Consider the following 22,482-nt stretch of genomic DNA (forward strand, 5'->3'; position numbering starts at 1 on the left):
GGGGGGCAAACCTTCTGAACCCGCAGGAACCTTTGGGATTCTGACTTTAGACAGTGGGCAAAGAGAGAAAATCTCAAGGAGGTCAATGGTCATTCTAACTAGTTTTTGACTTCGGGCACAATCTGGGTTTGACAGGATGTTTTTTTGAAATGAGTGCATCATTTTAAAATTCACTTCAAATGATTCAGAGATATATGCAATTCCATTGAGATGAGCAAAACAGAATGAAACTGGAAACACAAGTTGCAGGGAGAAAGCACCTGTTTTCCACAGGTGGTGGTGATACGCTCTGGCCTCCCTTTTGGGACCAGGTGGTCCCAATAACGCCATCAGGGTTGGAAGCAGAAATCCCTTAGAAAACCGGCACATTGCTACTAAATTACTCACCTGTGATTTCTGGTGAAATCCTTGCCCTACATATGATTACAGCCACCGGACTGCTTTACACCAGATATTGGAAGCAAAACTCTGCCCCAGAAATTGGTTAATTAAAACTCAAGAATTGGATACTTTAATGCAATTAACGCCCCCCCCCCAAAAAAAAAAAACAACAGCTAAGACATTTACGGGCTCGAACTTGATTGGTCGAGAGTGAGGCTGGTAACTGAGTGCACAACTAGAGCAATTCAATCCCTTTGGGTTTGGTTTGTTTTCTTTGAAATGATCATTTTTAAGCTGTTATGTAAGCATGCAGGTTATCTGGTATCTGTGAAATGGAATCTCTTTATATAATTAATAAATATATTTCAACAAACTTTTCTGGCAAACGCCCAGCTGGCCTTCAGGCACGTGGGGAGGATCCTCGTTGCTCCTGCTGCAGGGGCTGCCGAAACATCTCCAAGGTCCACTGGGAGCCTTTCTGTAGCCCTGCTCTCTCTCTCTCTCTGGGGGAGTCCTGCGGGCAGGAGCCCTTCTGTGCCCCGTTGCCACGCTGTGTTCTCGCCTCCAGGTGGCAGCAGCTGCCTTTGGAAGTGCTCGGCCCAAGAGGACGGCCTCTTGTGGGGTTCCTCACCCCCCCTCTCCACCTCTCCCCTGCCTGCCTGCCTCCCCCCCCCTTGGGGCAGACCTTCCACCTCTGGAGCTGTGGGGCACCCATGTTGGTGGGAACTCCTGGGGGAATCCAAGGGCTCCGTTTTGTCAGTGGACTCAGGAATCCCGAGTGCTGTGGTGGGTTTTTTTTTGGGGGGGGGGAACACCCCCCCCCCGATCTTTCACTGTTTACATGGTGAGGAAAGGAGGAGGAGGCTCTTTTGGGGGTCCCCTTTCTCTGACAAGGTGAGGCGGAAGAAGGCCTTCATGTGCCTAAGGAAGAACGGTCGGACAGAGAACACCTTTCTGGCCAGCAATGCCACCTGCTGTTTCACAAGCTGCCTCCTGAAACTCTGGAAAACTCTTCAAAAACTACTTCTAGGCTGGGGGGTGGGACTATTCTCCCCCCTCCCCAGTTTGTCTGGGTTTCCCCCCTGGCCTTCAGACTTCAAAGCAGGCCTCTCTCCAAGCTAAGGTCCAAATGAAAAAGGCCCATCAGGCCATCCGGGGACCCCGTTGGGTCAGGCAGTGGCCCAGCCCGAAGGCCCTGAGAAGCGCCGCTCATGGGGCTCCGGCATCCACGAAGAGCGGGAGAAATAGAGCCAAGAGAAGCACGTGCCCTGCCTGCGAGGAAGGCCCAAGACTGCCCAAGAGTCATGCATGTGTGGAATTCGCCGCCACAGGAAGGAAGGGGGGGGGGGGCCTACAAGGCCAAGGCAGCTTCCAGAGGGGACCGGAGAAACATCTGGAGCAGAGGTCCTTTCACAGCACTTAGCCACAAGGTCTTGGTGCTTGGGGGGGCAGGGTAAGAGTGGGGGGGGGCTCCTGTAGTTCTGGCCCTGCTGGAGGACCTCCCGATGGCCCCTGGGCTTTGGCCCCTGAGTGACCCAGAGTGTTGGCCTGGATGGGCCATTGGATGGGCCCTGACCCAACAGGGCTCCTCTTAGGTTCTTCTGCCTGGGGCAGGGATGCTCTGTCTCCTGGGTGCTTGGGGGCGAGAGTGGGGGGCTCCTGGCCCTGCTGGGGGGCCTCCTGAGGGCCCCTGGGCTTTGGCCCCTGCGTGACCCAGAGTGCCGGCCGGGTGTCCTTGGGGTGGTGGGTGTTCCAGTTCCCTCCCTTTTGGGCACTATGACTGACTTCCATCGTGGCTGTGGGGCTAGTGGGGCCGCCTGCCAGGGGCCCTCCCCTCCCCTCCCCTGCCCCCGGCGGGCTCCTTCCTCCGATGCGGTCCGCCCGCCCGCCCGGGAGTCCTGGGTTCAGATCCCCGCCGGCTCTTGCCGCGGCTCTTTCTCTCGGGGCTCTTTCCTCTCCCTGCCCGGGACGGACTGCCTGCTTGGCTGCCTTCGGGGTCTCCGGAGGGCTTAACCCCTTGCTGGCCGGCGGGCGGGGGGCGGGCGGGGGGCGGGAGGGGCGTCGGGACTTCCTCGGGGCGGCGGCGGCGACTTCCTCCAGCCGGCGGGCCGCTCACTTCCTCCCTGGGAGCCGCCAGGAGCCGCCCGGGCCGCCGACCGCCCAGGTGGGTGCCCGCGGGCCAAGCTGGAGGGGAGGGGAGGGGAGGAGGGAGGTGCCGCGACCCCCCCCCAACCGGCCCCTGAGCGCGTGCAGAGCGCCGCCTTTCCCGGGTCGCCCCCCCCCCCCCGACGGAGGCCCCTCTCGCGCGGCGGGGGCGGAGCGCCGGGGACGGGCGGGCGGGAGCCCTCTCTGCGCGGGACCGGCACCGGGCGGGGGCGGCTGGATGGCCTCTGGGGGCCCCGCCAGGCGGGGTCGCGTGCTTGGTCGGGGCTCTGGCGGGAGGCGCCCCGAGGAGGGCAGCGAGACGCTCTGGACCCCCCCCCGAACCCCCCCCCCCGCGGGAAAGAAGAGGGGCGTCCAGCGGCCCCTGCCCAGGAGGGCGTCAGGCGTGATCCCGGGACGGGGGTGGGGGGGTGGGCACAGGACCCAGGAGCCCCACTCCCTCCGGGCATCAGTGAGGACCCCCTCCTTTGGAGGACAGGGCGGGGTGGGGGGGTCTGTCGCCTGGCCCCAGTGCAGCAAGAGGGGCGTGCTCTGGGCAGAGAGGAGGGGACAGTGCCCGCCTGCCCACCAAGGTGCACTGCCTTGGGCCATGGAGGCTCCACGGAGCCCCTGACCAGCCCTTCGCAAACAGGCTCCCTTCCCCGGCAGACATGGCGCCCAAGCAAGGAAGGCTCTTCTGGCTCTCGCTCTCTCTCGGGCACTTCCTCATCTCCACAGCGGAAAACGTGCCTCACTCGGGGCCCCAGCCCCTCCCTCCCCTCCCGCCCTGCCGCCCTGCCTCCCTGGAAGGTGGGAGCCCCCGGGCCCCTGGGGCAGCCCCATAGAGGGGCTCCCCATGTAGCTACTCCGGCCCCACTGCTGTGGCACGTGCCTGGAAGACCCGGCTGCCCCTCCCTAGGCCTTCTGGCCCCACTTCTCCATGCAAGGAGTCTGCTTGGCATCTGCTGGGCAGGCAGCTGCTGGGGCCACGGCCACTGGGCAGCCCACCTGGCCCACTCCGGAGAATTGGGCTTGATTCCCTCCCTCCATGTGCAGCCAGTTGGGTGACCTGGGGCTGGTCACAGTTCTGTCTGGGCTCTCTCCGCCCCATCTCCCTCACAGTGTGCCCGTTGTGGGGAGAGGACGGGTAAGGCGACTGGAAGCCTCTTTGAGACTCCTTCAGGCAGTGAAAAGCAGCAAAGAAGAAGAAGACGAAGACGAAGAAGAAGAGTTAGTTCTTATATGCCACTTTTCTCTCCGTGAAGGAGTCTCAAAACGGCTTCCAATCGCCTTCTTTTTCCTCTCCCCACAACAGGCCCCCTGTGGGGTGGGTGAGGCTGAGAGAGCCCTGATATTCCTGCTCGGTCAGAACAGTTTTATCAGTGCCGTGGCGAGCCCAAGGTCACCCAGCTGGCTGCAAGTGGGGGAGGAACGGGGAATCAAACCCGGTATGCCAGATTAGAAGTCCGCACTCCTCCTAACCACTACACCAAGCTGAATACAACAGCTCTCCCTGAGCCTTCCTGGTGTGGGCACAGGGCTGTGGAGGCTGCCCCACATTGTCGAGAGGGCCTCAGCCGTGTGGCCGGGAGTCAGGCCTCTTCCTCCCTGCAGCCGGAGGGTGGGCCTGGGGGGCAGCCTTCCGAGTTTGCTTGGGGCCCGGGAGGACGGGAGGAAGTTCCCTCCCTGGCCCTGGAGTTGGTGGCCGCAGGTGGGGGAGCAGAAGGGGACCCCCTTCAAGAGGCAGGCTGCGAGATCCAGACCAGGGAGGCAGAGAGCCCCCGAGCTGCCCGGCCGGGGCTCTGAATTGCTTGAGCTGCAAGAAGAGCTGCTGCACGGGGTGTGAAAGACCCCCTCCCCCTCTGTGGGGCTGCAGAAGCAGCGGCAGGGGGGGGGCTTCTCTCTGCCCCTCTTGACTGAAGGGCCGGCCACAGCTGCCCGCCTGGCCCTCCCTACCAGGCCCAGATCTGCCAGGATGACGGACGAGGGGGAATGGAGAGAGAGTGGGGTGAGTTCTGAGGGGGGGGCGAGATGGGGGAGAGATCCCGCCAGGACACCAAGGCCAGTGCTTTCCCAAAGCGTCAGGCCAAAGCGAACCAGCTTCACGGGGGTCTCTTGACCCTGTGCTTCTGCCGCTTGAGCCTTTGGGCAGGGGAGAAGGGGAGAACAGGCAGTGTCCAAGGGCCTTGCATGGGAAGCCAGAGGCCAGGCTGGCTGTGGGGGGGGGGGAGATCAGCAACCTCCCCCCCCCACCTGGCGGGACCCAAGGGTGAGAGGCCACCCTTTCGGGACACGTGTATTTGGCTGCAAGGGGCCTGGAGGGGCAGGCTGGGGCCATGGCAGGGGCGCCCGTGTGACCTCCAGGGCTTGGGCCTCCGGTGCGCCCAGCACAGGCTCCGCCACGGCCCCTCCTCTTCTGCTGGAACCGTACAGCTGGCCGGGAAGGGCTGTGGGAAAGGTTGCAGTCTAGCTGGCACGAGGGGAGGGGAAACCGCCCCCTTCCTGGGGGGAAGCCCGGGAAGAACTCCCAGGGGACGAGGAGGAGCAGAGCTGCCTCTTAGGCCCCGCATTCCTCAGAGCGGCTCCCAGTGAGTCGCCCTCCCCTTCCTCTCCCCGCCACAGGCTCCTTGTGAGGCTGCCGGAGTCCAGAGAGGACTGGGACTGGCCCAAGGTGTCCCAGCAGGAGGAGTGGGGAATCGAACCTGGCTCTCCAGAAGCAAGGGGCTAGGGGCTGGGGGATCCAAGGCCGGGGAGAGCTACTCTCGAGTCGTGCTGGGCTCAAGGTACGATCAGTGGTTTTGGCAGAGGGGAGCTTTTCCCTGCTGCCTCAGGGTTGGGTCCCTTTCGCCCTGGATTTTCACACCATTTTAATGTCCGCGGCCCTAATCCTATGAGCCAGCCGTGGTGTCCTGGTTAAAGCATCGGCCGGGGATTTGTGGGGCCCGGGTTTGAATCCACACTCTGCTGTAGCAGCTCATTGAATGACCTGGGCTGAGTCCTGAGCCTTCCTAACAGGGTTGTTGTGAGGATAAAATGGTCGGCTGCTTTGGGTCCCCACCGGGATGAAAAGCAGGCGGTACAGGGAGTCTCATCCGACTGACTGCACAGATGCCCACTTGGAATCAGCCTTGAGTCTCAGGGAGAAAGGGGGTCTATAAGGAAGGTAAATCAACCATTCCTGTAGAAAAGAGCACCTTCAAGACCAGCCAAATCTGTGGCAAGGGAGGAGATTTTGGGAGCCACTGAAGTAACTTCTTCAGATCAGGCTAGGATGTGAATCCCTCCGTCCTCCTATCCCAAGGCTGATGGGCTTCCATTCCCCTCCCTTCTGCCTTCTGCAGGGCCCGCAGGACGGGGCTCTTCTGCCAGGTTCATGGCTGAGGCCGGGGTCTGAGTGGAAGACCTGATCCCCCCCCGCATGCTAATGCACCAGTATGCCAGGGCCCTATTGGCGTGGGGTTATGGCTCCCTCTGGCCACTTGCAGGGAGCTCCCCTAGGGCCGTGGCCATGGACTTCCCACTCCCGGGATACCTGCCAGGACGAGGGCGAGGGCTGCTGGTGAGCAGATCCTGCAGGTTGGCAAATGCAAATCTGGCCGCCATGCGCTGAGTGCCTGGCCAAAAAGCCCATCCCCCCCCCGTGGGTACCCCCAGCCAAGCCAGGGTTCCTGGCAGTGCGTGGGGAGGGTCAGCGCATGCTCAGGGCGCAAAAAGCGGAGGCTGGGCCCGCACTGGCAGCACTTCCTTTTTCAAGCTGGCGTCTTCCCTTCCCACAAGGGAGGCCGGAGGGGGGCCAGGGGCAGGGCTCCAGCTCAGCCGGCAGGTATCGCTCTTTTGCACTGAGGGTTACATTTCTAGCCCGCCACTCTCCGAGACTGGTGGCAGGTTACAGTACATGAAACCCCATCACAAAACTCCCTAAAAACCCAACAACAACAGACCCCTAACCTCCCCCCCCAGTAAAACAAGATTGGCAGCAACAATCCCCGCCCCCAACCTCACTCACTGCCCAGCTTCATAGACTCCTAGAATCCTAGAGTGGGAAGGGGCCATAGAGGCCATCTAGCCCAACCCCCTGCTCAACGCAGGATCAGCCCAGAGCATCCTAAAGCATCCCTTTGCTTGAGCTGCAGGGCACGGCTGCTTGGGCACGGCTGCCTGTCCAGATAGAGGGGCCCTGGGGCTCATGCGCAGGGCTTTCGGCCCCCCAAGCGGTGGTTCCTAGCTGTTGTGGATTACTTGGCCTTAGGCTTGCCAGCCTCCAGGAGGGGCCTGGAGATCTCCTGGAATTACAGCTGATCACCATACAGTAGAGGCAGGGCTAAAGGTGGAAGGCTGCCATAGAGGCCATCTAGGCCTTCCCCTGATGTTGCCTCCTGGCTCTGTGATTGAAAGATTGATTGCCTCTGGACTTGGAGGCTCCATTTAGTCACTGTTGCTAGTAGCCACCTGTCTTCCGTGTATCCAGCTAATCCCCCTTTAAAGCTGTCTATTCCTGTGGCCATCACTACATCCTCTGGCAGCGAATTCCACCTTGGAATTGCTCTCTGTGTAAAAGGAGTGTTTCCTTTGGTCTGTCCTGAACCTCCTGCCCATCGGCTTCACTGGGTGCCCCCGAGATCTAGCATGGGAGAAAAAGTTCCCCCTGTAAGCTTCATGTGTCCCACCCTCTTAGTCATCTCTTTTCTCAACGGCAAAGTCCTGGACTCTTCTGCGTTTTCTCACCAGGAAGGCGCCCCAAGCCCCTCTGGGACGCCCTCTCATGCCTTCTCCCCCCCCCCCCCGGAGCGCCATTCAAGTCCACTTCCTGGGTGGCTTCCACTCCAACCACTCTCTCTTTTCTGCACCCTTTCAGTGTCACCAAAGACAGAAGAGGTGGGACGAATCCTAAGTGGTGCTTTCCTTTGCTCAAAGCACTCTGCGTGCATTATCTAGTGGTAACCTGTACAGCAGTCCTGTAAGGTAGGCCCCCCACCTTGCAGACCGGGAGCTGAGGCTGCCAGAGAAGGGCAGGGGAGAGGTTTTGCAGGGCGTCTCACGGCCCCGTTGCCACCGGACATTCGGCTGCCCTATCAGATAGCTGCTGGGGTTAGAAGGAACAGAGGGCGGATCCATCCCTTCAGCCTGGGCCAGCACCTCTGCCGGTGGGTTGTGCCAAGGAGGGTGTCCTCTTGCTTGGGTGGGGTTGCCCTTGCCGTCCTGGAGAAGGTTTCCTCAGGGGAGGCCAGCCAGCGAGAGGCCCTCGGGTGGTTCTTCCCGGCCTCCACCACAGGGCTGGCCCATCCAGCCCTTGGCATCTAAAGTCCGGTCTTGCATGGCTGGCGTGAGCGGAGCTAGTGGTCAGGGCGGTTTGGGAATTTCTCTCGGCTGAGAGGCCGTGGCATGGGGAGGGCCATTGTGCCCCTCTAGAGCCCCCCCCCCCGCAAGCCAACAAAGGGCCCAATTCTGAACTGGAAGCCGCCATGCAAATCTGTGGTGAGGAGGGCAGCAAAGGGCTTGTCTCTGCCTGGCCGTTTTGCATGCTGGGTTTCACCATGCGCTCCCGGTGCGCCCGGGCAGAGAGATGCCTGGCTGAGAGCCATGGGGCTGGGGGGGCTTCTTGAGGGGCTTGCAGGAGAACCAGTGGAGCGTCCAGAAACACGGGAGACTGCAGGCTGCTTGGGCCACGGCTGAAGCTTCCCCAATGTGGGCCAGGGCCTTCTCCCCCCCACGCCCCCCCACGCCCCTCCACCGGCGCAGCATTCCTCCTGGGGTGGGGAGAGTGAGGGGGGCAGGAAGCCCGGCAGGGGAGGAAGCTGGGTGTCGCCCTGGCGGCAGGAAGAGCAGCTTCCCCCTTTGGAGCAGGCCGGGCACATCCAGAGAGCAGAAGTGCTGGGGAGGGGGGGGGGGTCATGGCCTCAGGCTCCCCTGCCGGAGATCCTTCTCTGTGGTCGTGCCAGGAACGGCCCTTGCGCTTGAGCCATGGGTGCCTGCGGAAGTGGGAGGGAAGGTGGCGCAAGCGGAGGAGAGGAGAAGACTTGGCACAGGAGGTTCCCTTTTCGGTCCCAGAGGGACAGGGGGCCCCCTCCCTTCTGCTCCTGCATGGCCCCCAAGGGCTCAGTCCCCAGCATTGGTGGGGCAGCATGTGTGGGGAGAGACGGCCCCTGTGCCAAGGTGTCGGGGGAGCTTGGCACTGCCCCCGGGGGGGAGGGGCTGGCTTCCAACCAGGCGGCCCAAAAGGGACCTCCGGGGGCCTGGCCAAAGAGGGGGCTGAGGGAGCGCCTGCAGCCCCGGGAAGAGGAAGGACCCCTTCTTGCACGGAGCCCCCCCCCCCCCCGTCCGAGTCTGAGAGTCGGATCTGCTTTTGGACTCTGAACCAGCCCCTTCTCACGGAAACCTCCCCCGGAAGCCGCAGGGGAAAGTGGGGCATAAAGAGCAACTCTTCTTCTAATTGAGGTTTTAAGACCAAAACTGCACTGATTATGCCTTCTTGGCATCTCCCTCCCAAAGGACCCGGCAGGAGGCGGCGGGGAAGACGGAGTCCCTGGGAGCGGCTGCCGGCCTGAGTACTCAAGACTGCCAGTGACGGGCACCTAGGAAGAAGCTGCAGGTGTGTCTGCCCTGGCTGCTTGCAGGAGACGCGGGGCCAGGAGGGAGTGTTGGCGGATTGCCTTACGGGAGGGGCCGTGGCACAGAGAAGCCCCAGGTTCAATCCCCGGCATCTCCAGCCGAAAGAATGAGGTCGTAGGGGGCAGGAAAGCCCCTTTTCCACTCGAGACCCAAAAGAGCAGGCAAGACTTGATTGTGCTTCAGGATGCTTTGGGCTGATCCTGCACTGAGCAGGGGTGGGACTAGATGGCCTCTATGGCCCCTTCCCACTCTAGGATTCTATGAGACCAAAAGAGTCTGATTCGGCATGACGGGACTCCCCAGTGACGGGCATTCAGAAGGTCAATTGGGACGTGGCACTGGCCGGGCTGGTCATGATTCTACACTGTCAGTCCCCTGCTCTCCAAGTGACCATGAGGCCGGCCGTTCAGTCAAGTCTGGCGCTGGGCAGTCCCAGGGCTCAGCTGACGCCACAGTTCTCCATCTTGCCCCGCTGCCGTTAGTTGCAATTTTCAATGTGTGTGACCATGATGGGTCTTGGTTAAACGGAGGAGATTAAAAAAGAGAAACTCTGCCCAGCAGACCAGCAGCACGGGCTGGCCACGCCCTGAGGGGTGGTCAGGAAGGGGGTCTCTTGTCACCCCTTCCTTGCAGAACCAGAGAATTGCCGATGGCCCCTGTGGGATGGGAGGGGGATTCCCTCCAGGCCAGGCTGGATTGTGGAGATTTCTGGTGGTGGTGGTGGGGAATCACTTGAGCATGGAATTTAGACCATTGTGGGTTGGGAGGTAGTTGTGAGTTCCTGCATAGCGCAGGGGGTTGGACTAGATGACCCTGGAGGTCCCTTCCAACTCCGTGATTCTATGAACACTCCCCCCCCAGCGTGGTCAGCTGTGTGAAGACCCATGGGGTGGTGGTGGTGGGAGTGGGTGAATGGAGGGCGGAGGGAGTGAGAAGGGATGGATCTGGCTCAGGGGGACCCTGTGAATCTTTGACGTGCAAAACATCCACTCTGTTAACACGCTTGCCTTGCTTGGGGCTCCTGCAACCAAAACTCATGACTCCCCCCCCCCCAGTAGAGGGTGAGGTGGGCTGCCAGCTCCAGACAGGAAAAACCTTGAAGATTTGGGATTGGAGCCCAGTTGGAGAGGGGCTGCAGTGGGTTACAATGCCGTAGATCAGGGGTAGTCAAACTGCGGCCCTCCAGATGTCCATGGACTACAATTCCCAGAAGCCCCTGCCAGCATTCGCTGGCAGGGGCTTCTGGGAATTGTAGTCCTTGGACATCTGGAGGGCCGCAGTTTGACTACCCCTGCCGTAGATTCTGCCCTCCAAAGTAGCCTTTTTGTCCAGGGGAAATGATCTCTGTCATCTGGAGAAGGAGGTGCCCAGTCCTCCCTGGAGGCTGGCACCCCTGACTCCAGTCTGAAGGTCACTCTGGGAGAACTGCTGCTCCCCCCCCCCTTGTTCCCTTGCCTTGCCAGGGATTCTCAGGCTCCCCAACGTGCAGCTCTGAGAGCTACTCTGGCCAAAGGCACACGCTTCCCCTGCCTGCATCTCCCGCAGGGCCTGGACCTCCTGCGGCCCCCTCCCTCTGTGGCTCTGCCCTGGCTGTGATCTCCCTGGGCCAGGGGACCCCCGCCTGCCCGTGCCCCTGAGTCATTCTCCCCCCAGCTCTGCCTTTCCCCTCCCCTTCCGCTCTCCTCAGAGCACAGCCTCCCTCCCATAGCTGGCTCTTTCTCCAGGAAGCAGAACAGCGTGTGTGTGTGTGTGTGTGTGCGTGTGTACATGCTACGCCCAGCTGGCACAAATGTTGTGCCCCATGAAAGAGGAGGGGGTTGGCTGCCTTAACCTCCAATTCAAGCGCAACTCCACAGCTAGACTGCTGTGCCACCCCCTTTCCGGGGCAGGCCTTGGACACGGACTAGAGCGACAGGTGGTGAACTGGCCTGACAGAGGAAGCCACTGCATGTCGTAGCACTGGTCTACCTCCGTGGGCCTTTGGGCACGGCCATCGCAACACGCTCCGTGTCTCCAGCGGCCTGTGGGAAAGGCGTTGGGGTTGGTGTTTCTGGCAGGGCAGGAGAGCACCGTACGGTCCTTCTTCAAGCACACAAGCTGCATTCCGGTAAAACACGGAGCACGGCACCTGAGGCATTTCCAGGACGTAACGGTCCTGATGAAACAAGGCAGGCAGCGTGGTCTGAAATGCGGAAGCCGCCAGGGCAGGGGCTGAAGGGCATGACGCTTCCTGCTTCAGCTGCCAGTGCATGGGGCTGCTCGGGAGGCCGGCCTTTGCCTTGTTTAACCATTTTGATCCTGCCTTTCCTCCTGGTTCAGGGCGGCTTTTAATCCTCGTTAAATCCTCCAGCTAAAACCAAAAACGAAACAGCAAATCTCAGATCCCCTTAAAAGGTGCCAGTTTACCCCCCCCCCCCAAAAAAGCCCTGGCAAAGAGGCGGGCCTTGCAGAAAGACCCCCCCCCCCCGTCAGGAAGCCCTTCCCACAGAGCTGGAGCCACAACAGAAAAGAGTCGGTGGCCTGCGGAGTGTAGTTCGGGCCCTGCCACCCATCAGTTCTGCAAGCCCCACCGCCTGGAAGGCCCCAGCCAGCCACTTGAATGAGCAGCAGGACAGAGGCATCCTGCGGGAACCTTGGCGGGGGGCAGCCCCACCCGATCCTCCCAGCCCCTAACGGCCTCTCCCTCCTCTCCTCTCCTCTCCTCTCCTCCCGCAGGTTGGAGCAGGATCGCTCTCTGGCCGCCATGCAGAGCATCAAGTGCGTGGTGGTGGGCGACGGGGCCGTGGGCAAGACCTGCCTCCTGATCTGCTACACCACCAACGCCTTCCCCAACGAGTACATCCCCACCGTCTTCGACAACTACAGCGCCCAGCAGACGGTGGACGGGCGGTCGATCAACCTGAACCTGTGGGACACGGCCGGCCAGGAGGAGTACGACCGCCTCCGGACGCTCTCCTACCCGCAGACCAACGTCTTCATCATCTGCTTCTCCATCGCCAGCCCGCCCTCCTACGAGAACGTCAAGCACAAGTGGTACCCGGAGGTGTGCCACCACTGCCCCGACGTGCCCATCCTCCTGGTGGGCACCAAGAAGGACCTCCGGGCCAACCCCGAGGCCCTGAAGAAGCTGAAGGAGCAGAACCAGCTGCCCATCACCCCCCAGCAGGGCCTCGGCCTCTCCCGGCAGATCCACGCCCTCAAGTACCTGGAGTGCTCCGCCCTCAACCAGGAGGGCATCAAGGAGGTCTTCACCGAGGCCGTGAGGGCCGTCCTCAGCCCCGCCCCCGCCAAGCCCAAGAAGCCCTGCCGGCTCCTGTGAGGGCCTTGGAGAGGAGGAGGAGGAGGAGGAGGCCCCTTCCCCTCCGGGACCCCCAGCCCGCCCCTCTGACTTTCTCCCCAAGTGGCCTCAGGATCTCCTGCCGCTCGCCTCCCCATCCTCCAGCCGGCTCACCTGGAGCTGTGGGCTGGGAGATTCCTGCGCATACATAAGGGGGGTGGGCCCTGGGGGTGGCCGGCGGGGGGAAGCCGTGGGGCCTTGAAGCCACCCCCTGCAGGGGGCATTTTCTCCTGTTTGGAGGTCGGCTGTCATTCTGGGAGATCTCCAGGCCCTGCCTGGAGGCTGGCAACCCTACCAGGAATGGCTGAACAGACCCAACCGTGAGGCTCTCCTTTGGGGACGGCGGCCGAGCAGAGATGTCTGCAGAGCCCTCCCCCGACTCAGTGATTTCCCAACCCCCCCCCCCCACACACACACACTTCCTTCCTGCCTCTCTCAAAATGGCTCCCGGCGGCTTCTCTCCCTGGCCGCGGCACCCAAAATACTCTCCTGCCTGCAAGGCCAGGGCTGGGGGCTGAGCCTGCGGCTGTCGGTGCTCCTGGCTGCGTGCACAGAGGCCTCTGGGGCTGGAGGGAGCGGAGCAGAGTGCAGGGTGGGCGCACGTGGCCAGAGCTCGTCTCCGTGGCTGTGCCTGGGCTCCTCGCTGTCCTTTCTCCTGCCCAGCAAGGCGGCCCCCAGCCTCACCTGGCTTCGCTGCTCCAGCAAGGCCTGATCCGGACAGCCCCGTGGGCTAGAAACTTGCTTTTCTGAAACCATGAGGGTCCCGGCTGCCACATCTCTGGGGTCGGCTCTGGGGCAGCCCATGGCCACACACCCCACGCCTCCTGGAGCCCTCTCTTGTGGTGGTGGGGGGGGGAGACTTGTGTGCCTTGCCCAGTGCCCTGGGGGTGGAGGGGGGGCTTTCCTCCTCGTGGTGCTGCAAGGACTGACCCCTGCCTCAAAGGGGGCCAGAGTCTCACGCAGCCCCGCTCAAAAGAGGCCCCTTCAGGCAGGGGGGGGGGGCCTTCTCTCCGCAGTGGGCTTTTGGGGTTTTCTTTAAGCTGTGTTCTGCCGGATACCTCAGTCCCAAATAAAAATACATTTGTCCTTTCCTGTTCCCTTTGTGTTCCCATTGCTGTGTTGGGATTCTCTAGCACTCGCGAGACCAAGATTTGGGGGGGGGGGGGAGCTTTCCAGAGTCCCCCTTCAGGCCTCGCAGCAGCAACGAGTCCCTCGACTCAATTCCGCATTGCATAGCAAAGGCCGGAATACGGATCCATCCTAAAGAACTGGCATGCCAAAGCTTAAAACCACCACATTTTGAATCTGCACTCCGCTCACAACCACCCTGTGAGGGAGGCTGAGCTGGGGGAATGGGACTGACTCAAAGTCACACGGCCTGCTTCGCGGTAAACTGGGGCATTCAGGGGGAAACCAGGCCCCGCTGGGGCTGCCCTTTCAGTTCCCCCTTTGCTAAGACTGCACAGGAGGCCTTCTGGCTGCTCCTCTTGACTGGGACAGCCCGTGGGCCAAGAGGCTGGGAAACTCCGTCTGGGGGGGGGGCCGAGGGGGGGGAGGCGTCAGTCTGCACTTCCTCCCCAGAAAGTGGTGCCTGGCTTAATGGGCGAACTGCTGAGTCAGCAGCCCTCCAAGCGGGGGGATCGAACCCAGGACCTTCTGGGTGTGAAGCGTGTCCAGCCCAGAAGGGAAGGGTGCAGCAAAAGAAAGAATGTGCCGCTGTGGATCTGCCCGGGTGGCGCAATGATGCCGGCCAGTGGGAATGCCCTTTGTGCACGCTCAGAGACCACCGTTCCCGGTGAAGTCCAAGAAGTCCTCTTCTGGCACCACACCCGGTCCTTCTGGGCGGGCTCCGCTTTGCGGGTGCAACTCACAGGGGGCTTCCGACTGGCCGGCAGGGCGCGAGGGCCCAGGAAACCCCCTCCTCCTCCCCTGGAGCCTCCCCTGGGCTGCGTCTCCGGCTGCCCCGGATTTGCCTGCTGGGATGTCACAGAGGCTTGAGCAGGTGGCTGCTCATTGGGTTGCCAGCCTCCAGGTGGGGACTGGAGATCTCCCAGCATCACAGCCGCCCATAGAGACTGGTTTAGAGGGTGGTGTTAATGCCCTGCCCAGGCTCCACCCCTAAACCTCCACAAACTTCCAGACCTGGAGCTGGCAGCCTGCCCTGCACCCCCACCAGACCCAGCCAGCTGCAGGCTCCCGGAGGAGACAGGCGTGCCTTGCGGGGGGCAAGAAAGTAGATCACAGCAGCCCTGGCAGGCCCTGGGCCCATAGCGCCTTGCCGTGGGCTGAAGCATAAAGGGGCAGCCGTGGGACTAGGAGGCCCATCCCGGGCTCTGCAGGACGCCGCCTGCCTCTTCCCGCCGGGCCCATTTCCTCTCCAGCCCCACCAGCCCGTTGGGGAACGCCCTTTTCCTCCACGGTTCCCGGCCAGTCGCTCAACACCCCTGGGCCAGTGCAGGAGGAGGGGCAGCCTCGGTGGGCTGGGCTGGGCTGGGGAGGGGTGGGGTGGGGGGAGCGCACAGAGAACGGTCAGGGGACAGCGGTGGGCCAGTCCCTCTTTGCTGGACTGCAAAGCTGAGCTCAAGAGGCAGCGGAGAGTTTGCCAAGCAGGGCTTCCAGGCCTGGGTTGGGAAGCGGGTGGGGGGTGGGGGGGACGGCAGGGACCTCGACAGGGCGGAGGGAGATCTCCAGGTCCCTGCTGGAGGCTGGCAACCCAGCGGCTGAGACGGCAAGCCTTTTGGGGTGTTGCTGCAGCCCTGGCTTTGAAAAGGAAGATTTAAGGCTGTTTTGTTGTTCCTCCCAGGAGGCCAAAAATGAGCTCTCCGGCTGATTAAACTTTCAGTCTTCTCACAGATACATCCACCAGGCCAAAAGGCCCCCACCCCACCCCTCCCGGGAGATTCTGCTGACCCCCACTCAATTGAGTGATGCCAAGAGCAGGGCAGGAATATTTCAAATGAAATGACTTAGCTGTCATTGGTGGTGGTGGTGGGGGGAGGCCCCAGGGCTGACAGCTCCAGGGCTAGGACATAGCTGGAGATTGGGGGATGGACCCTGCAGAGGTTTGAGGAGGGGGGGCCTTCAGTGAGGCGTAATGCCAGAGGGTCCCACCATGCTCTCCCAGGGAACGGATCTTGGCAGTCTGGAGATGAGCTGTAATTCTGGGGATCACCAGGTCTCCCCTGGAGGCTGGCATCCCCACACCTGGAGGCCTAAGGCCTGGGCATAGAGAGTGTGGGCGGTCCCCAACTCACCCCCACTGATTCATCTGGAGAACTCTCTGCCACAAGATGCAGGAACTTCCATGGCCAGCAGCAGGGTTTATCAGAGGAGGGAAATCTTCCCATGGCTGGTCATTCCAGGGCGGGGTGGGGGTGGGACTGGGGGTGGGACAGTCTTCAGAAGCAAAACCACGAAAGGGCCCCGGGGCACCTGGAAGAGGGACCAAATGTTTTCCTAGAAGCTATTAGTGGCTGTTGCAGCTACAGGTGGAGCCTCCATATTGCAAGGCAACACCCTGAGTCTTCTGTTGCCCCCTCCCCCCTTTCAGCGTGCCACAGGCTCCTGGCATTCGCGGCTGGTTCGCTGTGCCAGGCAGGCCTTTCTCTAGACGCAGCAAGATCAGCCTCACAGTGACGCAGCTCCAGGGACAAAGGCAAGAAAGGGAAGGGGATAAAGCGGGGAGTTTAGCAGACCTGGGAGCTCAGCCGCTGGCTGACGAAGCCCGGGCACTAGCCTCCAGGGGGGCGCGCCTTGTCCACAAGCACATCTCCCCCCCCCCCAGGAAATGTCAGCCCCTGTTGGGTGGGCCCATGGGTGTATATGACTGAGAAGCAATCAAGGCAGACCCAGAGCCCAGCCCAGTTATCAGAATCACGGGGGTTCCCAACTCCAGGAGGGGAATTTCCTGGATATTTGGGTGTGGCGCCCAGGGAAGGCGGGGTGTCACAGAGTCCTCCCCCCCCCCCCCCCGGGAAACTGATCTCCATTGTCTGGAGACCAGCTGTGATTTGGAGAGCTCTTCCGGCCCCTCCTGGAGGTAAAGCAAGGCCTCGCCAGCCAACCGGTTCTGAGCTCTTCTTTCCGTGGGCCACGAGATTCCTCCTCACGTCCGCAGCCAAAGCCTTGGGACCTTTCTGGAAGACGAGCAATGGTCCTGAAGGCGCCCCATCTGCCCGAGTGGAAGCCAGACCCGGGGAAGGGCGAGGACGGTCTGGATAGGAGACAGAAGGCCCCCCTCCCCCAGCCCTGCGTGGGAACTGGAGAGCCCCGTCTGTGCTTCTGCCGAGCCCCTCTGAGAGGCCCTTTGCCCTTTAGCAGTGTGGGAACGTCCCGGCCGGCAGCCCCGAGAGGACGGTGTCCAAGGCCCGGCTCCTCTGCGCACGGAGCCAACAAGCCCCCGTCTCACGCCGACCGTGGCGCCTGCAGATTCCTCGGCCGGGTGACATCAGCCGCTTGGTATTGAACCCCGAGCAGATCTTCCGTCTCGGGACGGGCCGCCCGGAGCCAGACAAGAGGCGCATTCACAGCTCCAGCGACAGCACAGGCCGGAGGGCGGCTCCTTGGGAATGTTCAGCCTGGAGAAAAGGAGGCGGAGAGGGGACATGATAGCCCTCTTTAAGGATTTGAAAGGTTGTCACTTGGAGGAGGGCAGGATGCTGTTTCTGCCGGCTGCAGAGGAGAGGACACGTAGTAATGGGTTTAAACTTCAAGTACAACGATATAGGCTAGATATCAGGAAAAAAAATTTCACAGTCAGAGTAGTTCAGCAGTGGAATAGGCTGCCTAAGGAGGTGGTGAGCTCCCCCTCACTGGCAGTCTTCAAGCAAAGGTACACACTTTTCTTGGATGCTTTAGGATGCTTTGGGCTGATCTTGCATTGAGCAGGGGGTTGGACTAGATGGCCTCTATGGCCCCTTCCAACTCTAGGATTCTGTGATTCTAGTTCAGCAGTGGAATAGGCTGCCTAAGGAGGTGGTGAGCTCCCCCTCACTGGCAGTCTTCAAGCAAAGGCTGGATACACACTTTTCTTGGATGCTTTAGGATGCTTAGGGCTGATCCTGCGTTGAGCAGGGGATTGGACTAGATGGCCTCTATGGCCCCTTCCAACTCTAGGATTCTGTGATTCTAGTTCAGCAGTGGAATAGGCTGCCTAAGGAGGTGGTGAGCTCCCCCTCACTGGCAGTCTTCAAGCAAAGGCTGGATACACACTTTTCTTGGATGCTTTAGGATGCTTAGGGCTGATCCTGCATGGAGCAGGGGGTTGGACTAGATGGCCTCTGTGGCCCCTTCCAACTCTATGATTCTATGATTCCTTCCGGGAGAGGGACTGCTCCCGCACAGCCAGAGAAATTAACTCTTCATCCCTTTCTACGAGGAAATGCTTCTAGTCCACTGGGAGGTGGCAGCGGGGGAGGGGGATGCCAAAAACACAGAAGCTACACCAGAGAAAACTGGAGGAGGAGGACGGGGCAGGGCCATGGGGCTGAGGCTCAGGGGGAGAAAGCCAGAGCTCCCCGGATCAATCCCCGGCATGTGCAGCTGGAAGGACCGGGCAGCAGGGGAGGGGAAAGACCTCTGCCGAAGACCCTGGAGAGCAGCTGCCCGTCTGAATAGTCAAGACCTTGATGGACCAGGGCTCTGAGTCACTAGAAGGCAGCTTCATGTATCAGGGGGAGGACGAGGCTCAGGGGCAGAGCCTCTGCTTGGCCTGCAGAAGGTCCCCGGTTCAATCCCCGACATCTCCAATCAAAGGGACCAAGGAGAAGGGGAGGGGGTAGAGCCCTGCCTGAGACCCTGGGAAGCCCTGGAGAGCAGACATGGCTCAGTGGACGGACTTCACAGCTTTCCACCCACTGAGGTCCATCCCTGCCCCAAATCCTGCCCACTCTCCCCTCTGGCTATTTCCCAACTCAAAGCCGGCAACCCGACCTGCAACCCTTCCTGTCCGGAGGGCACCTGGATCCTGCAAAAGCAGCCCTTGGCGAGCCACGGCTGGGCAGAGCCAACGGAGGAGGAGGGGGGCCTGTGCCTCAGTGGGGCCTGGGTGGTTGGGGGGGGGCAGGCTCCTGCCGGCGCCACTCCCTCCCCCTTTCCTTCAAGCCTGCAGCGTGAAGAAGAGATCCCATCGGGCAGCCCTGACTGGGCCTGAAGTGACCGAACGATGACATTTGAGCCCTGGGTCACCAGGAAGACGGACAAGGCTTTATTCGGGCGATAATCATGCCCCAAAGCGCACCCAACCCAGTTTAATGCTGGGGAGCAGCTTTCCTGTGCATGCGCACGGCTTGTCTCCAGTCATCTGGAATCAGGGTTGCCAGCTCTGGGTTGGGAAGGACCTGGAGACTTATGGGGTGGACCCGGGAGTGGGGGCAGGGAGGGACCTCAGGGGAATCTAATGCCAGGGAGCCCACCCTCCGAAGCAGCCATTTCCCCAGGCGAACTGATCTATGTCGTCTGGGGACTGACATCCTGGGGTTTTTTTTCCAAATTTGTATACCACCACTCTCCTTGCGAACTCCTTGCAGTTCACAATGCAGCAATAAAAACCAGTACAATCCCCTGAAAACATTAAACAATCACTGAACATTAAAAGATGGCAATGCAAGAGTCCTAACCCCCACCCTCCATCCAACTAGGGGTCAAGAGCTCCCTCCCATTGGGAGGGGGGCCTGATTTAACCAACACTAAGGGACCCACCCTGGCCTCAACCGTAAACTTGGAGGAAGAGCTCCGTCTTGCAGGCTCTGCAGAAAGCTGACAAACCCTGCAGGGCCCGTAGCTCTTCCGGGAGCTCAAACCACCAGGTTGGGGCCAGGGCCGAAAAAGCCATTGCCTTGGTCAAGGCCAGACGGACGTGCTGGGGGACTGGAACACTCAGTACATTCCTACCTGGAGAGCGAAGTGCCCTACAGGGGCATAAAGAGATGGGGGGTCCTGCAGATAAGTAGGGCCAAGCACAGCAGGGCACATGGAACTTATACCCAGAATGAAACTTGTTTGGTGTAGTGGTTGGGAGTGCAGACTTCTAATATGGCATGCCAGGTTCGATTCTGCGCTCCCCCACATGCAGCCAGCTGGGTGACCTTGGGCTCGCCATGGCACTGATAAAACTGTTCTGACCGGGCAGTGATATCAGGGCTCTCTCAGCCTCACCCACCCCACAGGGTGTCTGTTGTGGGGAGAGGAATGGGAAGGCGACTGTAAGCCGCTTTGAGCCTCCTTCGGGTAGGGAAAAGCAGCATATAAGAACCAACTCTTCTTCTTCTTCTTCTTGATCTTAAGAGTGCCCCTGGACTCAGGAGAGCAGCTTCTCGTGCAAATTCAGTAAGAAGGCTCTCCCCTACATTCTCTCTCTCTCTCTGTCTCTCTGACTCCGGCTGTTTCCACCTCTGCACATCCACCAGCCCTGCCTAGCCCAGCCTGGAAAAGCAGAGTCATCCCTTGGCTGGGCTTCCTGACTCAGCAGATTGGAGGGAAACGGAAAGTACCAGCAGCTAAGGGGGGGGGGGGTGAAGGGAGGCAAGGAGGAGAGGAGAATGGAGTGGCCGTCCCACCCCCCACCCACCCCCATCCTGACCCACTTGTGGTGGTGGGGGGACTTCCATCTGCTCCCCAGGAAGCCTCTAGGAGCCTTGGCAGAGGAGGGGGGACCGGCACCCCCACACACACTGGCTGCCACCCCAAAGCTGCGGACAGGGGCAGAAATTCCAACCCACTGCAAGGCAGCTCTGGCCGCAGCTGCAGTTCCCCTACTTTGGAAGGCGGAGGGAGAGGGGAGGCTTCAGGTGAGGAAAGCAAAATGATGTCTGTGTGTGTTTGTGTGTGTGTGTGGGGGGGGGGATTTCTGCTCAGCCCTCGAGCTCTCTGGATGAGCAGCAGCCAGTCAACCACTGTCTGCTGAACCCACCTTGCAGGGCTGTTGTGAAGATACTGTGGGAAGCATGTAGGCTGACCAGAGGTCCCAGCAGGAAAGGAGCCGGGGGGGGGGGGGGGGACTGGGACACTGCATCTGTCCAAAGCGGACAGCAATCCAGAATGCCTAACCCGGACACGGATCCTGACCCCTGCAGTAAAACCTTTTTTAGTTATTTATTCTCTAGACTAGCGATCCCCAACCTGTGGGCTGCGGACCTCATGTGGTCCTTCGACTAATTGGAGGTGGGCCCCGAAGGACCCCTTCTCCCCCCCCCGGCCCTTTACAACACACTTTGGGTGTCCTTGTCTCCCATCACTCCCAGATGGGACTCTCTCGTTGCAGAGAAACAAGCTCAGGGTTCCCATTGATTTGTCATTGTCATGAGTTAAAATTTCCATGAAAATAAAATGTTCCTTATGTTCATTGTGGTGGCAGGTCTGTATCTTATTTTGAAGGGATGTTTAAACATTACCATAGCGATCAGAGAGCGTCAGGGCAGTGGTTGAGAGGAGAGGAGTAAAATACCCCCCCCACGGGCCTCAGTAAAAGGCGTTGAGTGGTCCCCAGTGAGTGGTCCCCGGCGTTGAGTGGTCCCTGGTGATAAAAAGGTTGGGGACCACTGGTCTAGACTGTTGTTCACTTACCACCATCTTCCAAGCAACCCAGGGGAGCATATAGACTTCTCCCTTCCTCGTTTTGTTCACACAACAACACAGTGGAGTAGGACAGGTGGAGGTAAAAACAGGCGCTGGCTTCATTCATAGCAGAGTGGGGATGCGAACGCTGGCTCTGCACTGGCTCTCCACCCCCCCAGCCCCGCTTGTGTCACCCCCTTTTGTGCCCTTTGCCACCCCCCCCCCACTTCCTTCCATGCTCCCAGGGCCCTTCGGACAGGCAGCTGAGGTTCCGCCTCCCCCAAAGAACCACCAAGGAGAGAAGACGCCATGTTTTAGAGGAGGGCTGGAGGAGTGAAGCTGAGGCAAAGATCCGCTGGAAACGAGCTGACCCAAAAGGGGCAATTCTTTTAGCAGAAGAGGCGAGAGGCTGGAACAGGGCAACGGCTCACAAGTCCTCTAGATGCAAAAGGCGGTAACCTCAACTTTACTTTCTTCAGCGCCTCTTCCAGCCCCAAAATAAAAGTATCAGACTTCTTGTTTTGTTTAACCCTGCGGGTTGCGGGTCTCAGGGAAAGCCGCACCCAGGGCCACGAAGATCTCGGTCTCTGTGCAGCAGGTGTGGGGAGCCCCGCCCTGCAGAGCGCCAGAACAACAGCGCAACCGCCGGGGAGGCAGAGGCAAGGCTTTCTTCCTTACGCAAAGGGTTCGCACAGGAAGCAGCCGCTGCTCGGGTTTCAGTTTCACAGAGGGGTGGTTGGAGAACAGCCCTGCGCCTTCGCAGCTCCACACCCCCCTGGCCCCTGCTGGACAGCCCTCCGGCTGCTGACGTCCGCACCTGAGGCCCGGGGTCATGATTGGTGCTGAGAAAGGAAGCAGCCCTCCAGGGTCTCATGCTCCCCTGCCCTGGCCATTCTTCAAGGCTAGCCTGCCGCCCAGGATGCCCTCCCGGCACACCCACCCACCCACCCCAAAGGCACACAGATCGCCTGTCCGAAGGGCCCCGGTGGAACTCCTCTCCTGCCCACAGACGCCGCTGCAGCCCTCACAGAAGCTGTGCTGCAGGCCAAGATGTTAGGCATTTCCCAAGGCTGGCTGGTTAGTCGGAGCGTCCCACTGAGCACGTGCAGAGGGCATTTCCCCTTGTGCAGGTGGGATGATGGGGCTGAGTTTCAGAGGCAAGAGGTGTGGCTTCCAGAAGAGCAAGGCAAGGTCTCAGTGCTGTGGCCAAAGACCGAGGGCCTGCTTGATCAAGGGAATCTCCCAGACTTCAAAGCAGGATCCGCTTCGGAAACAGATCTGTCAACTGTATACTGCCCTCTGGTGGCCCGTAGTAGTACCAACTTTGACAGGCAGCTGCCTTCTGCAGGATCAGACCCTGGTCCCTCTAGGTCAGTGCTGCCTAAGACTGCAGCCGCTCTCCAGGGTCTCAGGCAGAGAAAGGACCTTCCCATCCCTGCTGCCCGGTCCTTTGACACCCT

The 22,482-nt window shown here is 60.7% G+C and overlaps 1 protein-coding gene across 5 annotated transcripts; it reads left to right on the plus strand.

The window, feature by feature from the left end:
• Positions 1-1,791: 1,791 nt before the first annotated feature.
• RHOG (ras homolog family member G) lies at positions 1,792-13,566 on the plus strand. 5 transcript variants are annotated; one of them, XM_077341091.1, is made up of 4 exons: positions 1,792-1,811; positions 7,379-7,485; positions 9,013-9,112; positions 11,848-13,566. In XM_077341091.1, exon 4 carries the CDS (start codon positions 11,876-11,878, stop codon positions 12,449-12,451), a length of 576 nt encoding a protein of 191 aa, XP_077197206.1. In that variant the 5' UTR covers positions 1,792-1,811; positions 7,379-7,485; positions 9,013-9,112; positions 11,848-11,875; the 3' UTR covers positions 12,452-13,566. The 5 variants fall into 5 exon arrangements, with proteins under 5 accessions (XP_077197206.1, XP_077197205.1, XP_077197204.1 ...); XM_077341090.1 differs by lacking the exon at positions 1,792-1,811 and adding an exon at positions 1,816-1,834; XM_077341089.1 differs by lacking the exon at positions 1,792-1,811 and adding an exon at positions 2,407-2,545.
• The last annotated feature ends 8,916 nt before the right edge of the window (positions 13,567-22,482 follow it).

The sequence above is a fragment of the Paroedura picta genome, chromosome 6 (assembly GCF_049243985.1).
Source record: "Paroedura picta isolate Pp20150507F chromosome 6, Ppicta_v3.0, whole genome shotgun sequence".
NCBI classification, from domain to species: Eukaryota; Metazoa; Chordata; class Lepidosauria; order Squamata; family Gekkonidae; genus Paroedura; species Paroedura picta.

What these genes read in the sequence shown, in the direction of transcription:
- RHOG (XM_077341091.1), top strand. Translation starts at nt 11,876, where the DNA reads ATGCAGAGCATCAAGTGCGTGGTGGTGGGCGACGGGGCCGTGGGCAAG.